General features: G+C 46.4%; 1 protein-coding gene across 1 annotated transcript; it reads right to left on the bottom strand.

The window, feature by feature from the left end:
* Nucleotides 1-7,664: 7,664 nt before the first annotated feature.
* LOC106738421 (CGG triplet repeat-binding protein 1-like) lies at nt 7,665-8,108 on the bottom strand. The gene has a single exon (XM_014593459.1). The coding sequence runs from the start codon at nt 8,106-8,108 to the stop codon at nt 7,665-7,667; it is 444 nt and encodes a 147-aa protein (XP_014448945.1).
* Between the last annotated feature and the right edge of the window lie 510 nt (nt 8,109-8,618).

The raw sequence follows: 8,618 nt of genomic DNA, 5'->3' as shown, positions 1-8,618 counted from the left end.
CTATAAATCTGTCTTGATTTGAGATGACTGGAAAAAATTCCCACAAAACTTTTTGTTTTTCTCTAGAGCTTGAAAATTCACTGGAATAGAAATGAGTCTATTTCAGTGAGATTCTGAAAGAACCTATGCATCCTAGCATGCCAGACAGGTTTCTTGCCTGCTCACCCACCCAGCTTTTCAGAAGTGTACCTTATAGGTTGGTGGGAACATTGGCTTTCTAGGGTCACATGTTCTTGGCAGTTTAGGCCTTCAGGGCTTCCTGGGTCTATTGCTCTAGGCCAGCCTCCCATACACACCACAAAGATGTTGATGACCACACCAACAAAGGGTCCATGGCTCAAACTAGCTTTGGTGAAGAATTTAGAATTTTTTGTTTTTATTTGAAAATTGAAACAGAAGCAAGTTTCAACTATCAAAATCCTCAGTGAAACAGTATTGTGTTTCTTGGCACAGCTCTTGTTTTTATATGGATTAGCACAACATATCCTGGAATAAGATATGCAACTTTTTTTTGAAAGGCAGAATGAAGAAAGAAAGATCTTTCCTAGTAGTAAGTAATTGAGTAGCAGCACCTAAGGAACTGAAGTTGTTTTGCTCCCTGTGGCTTGGGTACAGTTATTTTCTAAAGCTTCAGTCTCTTGTTTGATTCAGTGGAGATTTGGCCTGATTTGGTGATGAATCTCCGAATCTGAATTGAATCAGGAGACCCTTTAATCTCTCCGAATTGAATCGGAACCCTCCACATTGTTTCGGAGAGATTTGGAAAGACTCAGCGATTCAGACATAAACACAGTTTTAAGTGTTTCTTCTACATACTTCAAGGTACCAGGTAGCTCGTGAACTTTGTCCACTTCTGGGTTCGCCGCCAAGCACGTGAAGGGCCCCCCTGCACTCCAGTGGGATGCTCCATCCACCAAAGCATCGCAGCATTCACGAGCTGCGCTGGTACTTTGAGGTACGTAGAAAAAACATTTAGAGCTGTGTCTATGTTCGAATCGGCATCAAATCTTCGGATTCGGATTTGGCTGAATCAAATCAGAGACAGTGATCCAAATCAACAAATCAAATCACTGTCCCTGATTCAGGCAGAGGCCTAAGCTGCAGAAACTACTGCTACCATAGTTCCTCACTTGTAATGCACATCCCAATTTCCAGCAGCTAGCTTTTAGAATAAAGTTGAGTGTTCTATGTTAAAAAAATATGGTACTTATGACATTCATGAGTGGTTTATGAATGATGGATGATAAAGCAAATAGAAATACTGTTCTGTCCTAACAGGTTTATTAAATGGTTTATTAAACAACAACTTTTGTATCAAGCAAGCACTATAGTATGGTGCTGCCCTTTTGAAACATTGCTCTTTTGATGAGTTCCAAATGTGTGTGTCCACACCCTCAGTACATTCTGTTTAAGTATATAGAGTTAATGTGCTATTTTACTGTTAACAATTTATCAAATACAGCCAAACAGAATTTCATCCACTAAGTGAAAGACAAGATTATGCACCTAGTTAATTTATTTTTGTTTGTTTTTTCTTTTAAGTTGCTGATACATCAAGGGTGATAAATTAATATGGTTTTAAAAAAAAGTCATAGTTATATGAAAATTTGCATTAGAATCCTAGCAGAAACATGAAAAATTTTACTTTTAGCAGAGTTTTATGGATGTTAAAAAAACTTGAGAGCAATGACATGAACACCGAATGTTACCTCTGGTCAACTGGTAAGTGCAAACTCTGGTTATATGCATGATTTCCTAGGTGGTTAGGAAGTAATGTGCATAATCAGAATGTGCAAAAATATTAACTGAATTAATGATAATATACACTTACTTTAGCTTCCAGAGACCCTTGCATCTTGTAAATTTCCCATGAAAATCCCGGTTCCATTTGGTATGCCTCTTTTAATTCCAGTTTTGCAGTTTCCATCTGCAGTGTTCAGGGACTTCAAACTATATGGCAGCAATGCAGCAGCCTGTGCATTATGGTATACTTGTTAAACTTGTAAATAAGAGGAGCCATAACTATTTATGGCAGATTTGAAAACTGATAAAATCGTGATTGGTGATTTGAACCATCTCTAGGGAGGGAGCAGCATGTTGTGGTTATAGTCCTATGTTGAATCTGTAAAGGATCAACCTTAATCATAAATGACTGCTTGGGGCCTTGTGCTTTAGAGGTCTCAGAGCAGAATTGCAATTTTAAGGTTGGATCATTTTCCCATTGGATAGAAAGGAGGCAGTTCACTCCCCAGTCCTCACCTCAGGAGATATCAGGACCATAATTATGAGGCTATGTTTGCATTCCCATAATTCATAAGGAAATGCCATAGAGTACCAACCCTGCTTCCCAGATCCAAGAACTTCCTGTAAAATATGCTGGCGATTTCATAGTATTCCATAAGGAGGGGAAGAGCCTGAGCTTTGAGCTGTACTTTAGTTAGTACACCAGTTAAACAGGGTATATAAATAGGGGTTATAAAGTATGCTTGGCATATCCTATGTGCCTGTGACAGCTGATGAAGTTTACTGTAATATTTCTATTTTAAATGCATTAATGTTGTTATAATGCTGCATGCCTCCGTTTCCTGGTAAAGCGAGTACGTGGGAAAAGAAAGGTTAATAGGGTCCCTGCTAAGTGCCAGAGCTGCCTATTTTCAGGACAAGACAGGATGGACTTTCAGCATCAACAGAGTCTAGAATAGTTTGGCTGACATATCAACAAAGGTGGTAAACACAACAATGGACGGAAATGTGAACAAACAAAATGTTTGGCTGGGGAAGCTTGGGGTTAGTCTGAAGAGGGAGACAAGCTGAGCAACTTTGGGAGGGTCATGTCTAGGCAGACAGGAGAGAGAACAGCTGAGTACCTTTGTGGGTACTCAGATCTATATGGGCTGGATTGGGAACACAGGGACTGCTTAACCCTTTGGACAGGACAGAGAATCTCTGGCTGCTTGACCCTGGTCCCAGTAAATGCCTTTATTGAAGAAGAGCTGCCTGCTTTGCTACTGGGATACATTTCACCCCAGTAGGTGGGCTGGTTGAGTGGAACATGGGCCTTAAGTACTCCCTAAGTGGGTCCATGATTAAAATGAAACACCGCTATGTATGTAGGGATCACTTAAACATGGGCCATGTTACCATATGTTACCTGGGCGGCAATGGCTGTGCGGCGCTCCCTCCCACGCCAGGTCCTACTTGCTAGGCTGTAGAGGTGGCTCCTGCACAAAGCTGGTCCAGCCAGGCTGCAGCACTGTGCCCTGCTGTGGGTGCACAAATCTAGGGGGCCATGTGCCCTTCTACCCCCTGATGCATAACTTATCCCCCCAACTTCCCCTGCATTGCCTATGTCTCCCACACACACATTGCCTAGGCCCCCTCAACCCCCCACGCATTGCCTATGGCCCCTCTGCCCCTGCCCCCATAGACTTACCTGGGTAGAGCAGCAACCAGGTGCCTGTACTGAGTTTTGACCCTCAGCTACTGAAAGCAATCCTGGGATGAGGGAAAGAGGCAATGAACATACAGATTCCATGAAGTTCATCCAAGAGTGCCAGATGCCTGTGCCTGTGTTCTGGGACTCTGTCTGTGACCAGTTTCCACATCTGTACACCCTGGCAAAATGCTGCCTCACCATTCCAATGAGCTCAGTGGATGCTGAGTGTGCCATCTCAGTGTTCAGCCCACAGAGACAGACAATGAGTGCAGCTACTGCAGCTGGGTGCAGCATGCTTGCATTTAATACCTGGCATGAACTACCTGTCTCAAGGTTAGCATTCAGTTTCAGTAAACTCCTTTTTATAATGTCCTTTATTAAAGTGTATAAAGGGCACATCTACATGAGACTCTGACTGTGCAGTAGCCTGATACTACTTCATAGTAGCATCACATGACAAAAACTGTGCTGAGATGCTACTGCGCAGTAGTATTAGGCTACTACACCATAGAGTTACTTAAAAGGTTTTCATCGGTGCTACTGCACAGGAACTCTGTTTACTGAGCATTTATTTAGTACTTGCTTATACAAGTACTAAATAAATGCATAGTAACATCTTGTGTAGACGTGCCCAAAGTATATATAGTTGGTATTAGTTACAATTCATGTTGTGCATAGTTTTATTTTCATAAGATATTTCAGTTTCGAGTTTATGTTATTAAATGGTATTAGTTAATAAAGTATATATAGTTGGCATTAGTTGCAATTCATGGTGTGCATTGCTTTATTTTAAGAAGGTGTTTCATTTTGGATTTTAAGTGCTTAGATTGCTTAATAATGCATCAATTAATGGCTTCTGGGAGTTCAACCCCCTAATTAAACCCATGGAAGCCATTGATGCATTGATGTACTACTAACTAATCTAAGCAGTCATTAATGGCTTCTCTGGGTTTAATCAAGGGATTAAGGCCAGGGACACCATTAATTGATATGTTATTAAGTTAGCAGTGGTTTGGATCCACCTGGCAATCTGTGGGGAAGGGCAGGACTACTGGGGCCCCTTGGCCAATCAGAGGCATGGAGGGCCCACCATGCTCGTCCCATGAAAATGGCTGCAAAATCGACCAGCAGCTGTCTCAAGTTCAGTAGACCCCTGCCTGTAACAGATCCAGGTATATATAGTAGGGTGTTCTGTTTCCCATTCCTGTGAGGATAGCTCCAAGCCAAACTCTTATTGGTTACCTTTTATTGTGGGAATTCATGAAAAAATGGACATTTTTCAAAACATTTCATGATATTTTATGGACTTCGTAAGTATTGGCTGTAGAGTACTAATTGAAAGAAAGGAGGAAAGGGGAACAAACAATGCTGTTGGTTGTAACTGCAGCAAAAGCTCATACTTTTGTTAGACACAGTCACAGAACCCTTTCAGGGGGACCCTTGCTTGGAACTTCCCTAGCCTCATCCAGTCCCCCTGAGTATCCCCTGAACCTAACCCAGTCATGGCTGCTAGAGCCCTGCTCCTTCCTGTGGCAGGACCAGGCCCCAGATGAAGCCAGTACGCTTCCTGGTGGCCATGCAATGCCTGCCCACTCTGGCTCCTTGGGGTACCCTCCCTTTTCCTCTCACCTGTCATGCCTTGATGGAATTATTTTATTACAGAAGGGAAGCTGTCCCAGGGTCCCAGAGCAAGCCCTAGCCTGTTTTGGCCAGCAGGTTTCTCCCATACCCCTGCCCTGCCCCTTAAACATTAAGCGGGGCCCTCCTGTTCCTGTCAGTGCCTCAGTGCGCCAGCTGCTGTAGGGCCTATTAGAAGCACTTCCCTATAGTCATGCCCATGCCTTGCAGGTGTCACTCTGTCACCATTTACCTTTGTGTATAGGATTCAGCTTTCTTAGCCTTAGACTACAGGTTACTCTAGCTGCTGACCAGTAGCCTAGGCCCACTGGCTCTGGTCTGGCATTTGTCTCAGCCTCTTGTTGGCCAGCAGTTGCCTCATCCACTCCCTCTGGCTTCAGGCTCTGGCTCTTTCAGCCTCTAGCTGTGTTGATCACCCCCTCTGGGCTCAGGCCACCTTTGTCACTTTGCTGTCAACATCAGGCTCTCGCCCTCTCAGCCTCAGCCTGCTTCTGTCTCATGCCCCTGCCTTTGGCAGGGCTCAAAACCTGGTGTGCCCCTCAGGCACCGTGGACAGTAGGGTTGTACGAAGCTTCACCAGCTGTTTCGTTTCAATGTCGTTTTGACTCCATTTGGGCTTGAAACAGTGCAATTGAAATGAAACCAAAGGCTTTGAAACAGCCTTGAAAAGAAATGAGGCCAGCTGAAATGGTTCAAAAACTTCAAAATGTTTCTAATTTCAAAGCAGCCAGCCAGGTGGTGGGAGGCAGGAGAGAGCCAGGGCTGTGCTCCGAGCAGCTCCGCAGTCTCATGTGGCTCAGCCTGGCGGGGAGCACAGCCCTGGCTCTCCCCACCTCCCACTCCCAGGCTGCACTTCGTGGGACTGACAGAGCAAATTGGAGAACAGCACCGGCTCTGCCTGCCTCCTGCCGATTGACTCTACCAGCCTACTCTACTTTGACTGGTGATGGACTCCCTGCACCAGACCTTATGCCTTAGACAGTACTTGAAGGCTTTCTTCAAGGAGGAAGACACCACACTATCCACCTTGGGGAACTGTATGTACCAGATCTCACTTACTAGAGACAGAATGTGTGTATTGAAGATTACATGAACAGCATTGGGCAGCATTCCTTGGAGCACATCAGAGAAAGCCTTGTACATGTACATGGAATTGTCAGACAGGGATGCTGAGATCTTGTTAAATCTATGCCATAGCTGACAATTACCTGCATGATGGCTTGGGACATAGTAGAAAAACTGACAGATGTGAGGTGGACCGGCTCAGTTGGAAACAGGTCCTGGTCTGCCCAGCTCCTCAGCACAAATAAAATGTGCAGCATGTAGTTATCTTGATGGTTAGTAGCTTCATCAGCCACAATGGAGAAGGAATGATACTCTTCCAAGTCAGGCTTCATGGACCATACATGCAAAGCAATCACTGCAGGGAGTCAGTCTTGGACAGGCGTGGGCAATTATATGGGCTCGAGGGCCACATAGGTTGCTTTGGTGAGGTGTCATGGGCCAGGTCAGCATCCGTCTTTCCCCATGCAGTAACACAGTAAAACTCCCTATGTGAGATGGGGCTCCAGGCAGTGGTCTTCAGGAGTAGGATGGGCAGGTGAGGATAGGATCACAGGGGAAGGTCATGGGGTAGTGACAATATGGGGCTGGGGCCAGGTCAGAGCCACAATCTGCTGCCCGAATGCCTCTACAATGGGCGTGGGTTCCATGGGCAATGCTGAAGGGAGTGGATTGCAGCTCTGCCCCACCCTGGTCCAATGCTGCCACTGCCCCACAATCTTGGCCCCAGCCCCAGCCCCAGCCCCAGACGTGGCTCCTTGCCTACCCCTGCATCCTGCCTGTGTGGATCCTGCATTTGGGGCCAGGATCTTGGGGTGGTGATAGTTTGGGGCTAGGGCAGAGCTGGAAGGCCCCACCAAGTCTCACTGAGGGGCCACAGCATCCATGAGAGTGAGAGGAGGGCTGCAAGCCCCACAGAGAAGGCTTGGGAGGTTGAGGAGGGGAGGCAGGGGCAGGGCAGGGGATGGCCACATGTTACTGTCAAGCCTGACAAATTGGGGGAACTCCCTCTCCGATTCTCTACCCTGGCCTGCAGTGTACATTCCACAGGTTGGGGGGGAGGGGGGTGGATCTGGCAGTGACTCTATGACCTGCCATGCACTTGCAGTGGTCAGGACTACACTGGGGCCAGGGGAGGTGGGCATTGCTGGGGCATCCCCCCATCTGGTGCCAGCCTGCAGCTCACCCCAGGATGCCCATGCGGTGGTGGCAGCCCCACATGGGCTTAGCATGGGGCATAGTGACACAAAGCAGCATGAGGGTAGCGGCAATGGTGAGAGCCCCAGTGTAGGTGTTGCATCTGGGGATGGGGGCTCCTGAGGTTCCTACCACTGCCCCTGCACTGCTCTGCTCCATGCTAAGCTGGCAGGGCTAGGAGCTGCCACCACCACATGGGCATCCCAGGGTGAGCTCCTGGCTGGCATGAGATGGGGGTATCCCAATGCTGCCTGGTAAGGTCAAGGTACCCACTGTGGACAGGGTAAAAATCACTCCCTGGGCTTTGGGCTGGGAAGTTGGCCCCTGGGCTTTATTTTGCCCACCACTGGTCTTGGGGAAGCTTTTTGGTACATGGAAAACTGCCAGCAGTTGGCACATTTTGGTTCATGTAGTCCCTTAAATTCAGGTGATCAAGTTTCTCCAGTGGGATGTTTGCTGCTGTGAAAGCTTTCATGAAGGAAAATGCCACCTCTTGCCTTTCCAAGCTGCTTTCTGTGGTCCTTTTCAAGAGGGAGGACACACTCTCTTGCTTCTTGCTGTGACCTTCAGCATTGCCAGCAGCCTTCCCCTTCTTGAATGCCTCGGACACCAAGTGCCAATTTATGCTGTTTTTCCTGGACCCATCCAGAATTACATTACAGGAGGTAGAGGAGAACTTGTCTCCGTCTGTGTGCAAGGTCCCTTCAGGATACTGTCTTGCATGGTCCGGTGCTGAAATATATTTGGCCATCTTGGAAGACTTCTTAGAGTTCATCCTTGCTCTTCTTCCAGTGGGAGCATGCATGCTGCAGAAGCATGCCTGTGGGTACTTTAAAAGCCATTACCAAATCCCTCCTGCTTCCCTAGCTAGTCCCAGATTAGCACCTGGGCTAAACCTATGTCAAGGGCTTAGCCTCTAATTTGCTCCTTCTTGCCCCCTCCCCTCCTCTCCCTCCTCTCATGCTTCAGGATGCAAGAGTTCCCTGCCCTTTTCTGTTCGTATAGCTTTCTTTTGCATTTTTCCCCCTGCTCAGAGAGCCTGCACTTTTTTGTGGAGCCCATGCTTTTTTGTGGAAACTGTCTGAAATTGCAGTTTCCATGAAAATCACAAAATTGTGATTTTGGTAGGTCCCTAATTATAGGGCACTTCTTAAGGTCTTAATATGGGGAATATAACTTATTAACTTACTATTTGAGGTTGGTTGTGAGGATTAATTAGTGACTCTTTAAACATGGCTTTGAACAGGATGAGTATTATCTGGAAGTAGTAAATGTTATTAATGTT

The sequence above is a fragment of the Alligator mississippiensis genome, chromosome 2 (genome assembly GCF_030867095.1).
Source record: "Alligator mississippiensis isolate rAllMis1 chromosome 2, rAllMis1, whole genome shotgun sequence".
NCBI classification, from domain to species: domain Eukaryota; kingdom Metazoa; phylum Chordata; order Crocodylia; family Alligatoridae; genus Alligator; species Alligator mississippiensis.
Note: the sequence above shows the minus strand (reverse complement) of the source record. Positions and strands in the feature narration are given on the sequence as shown.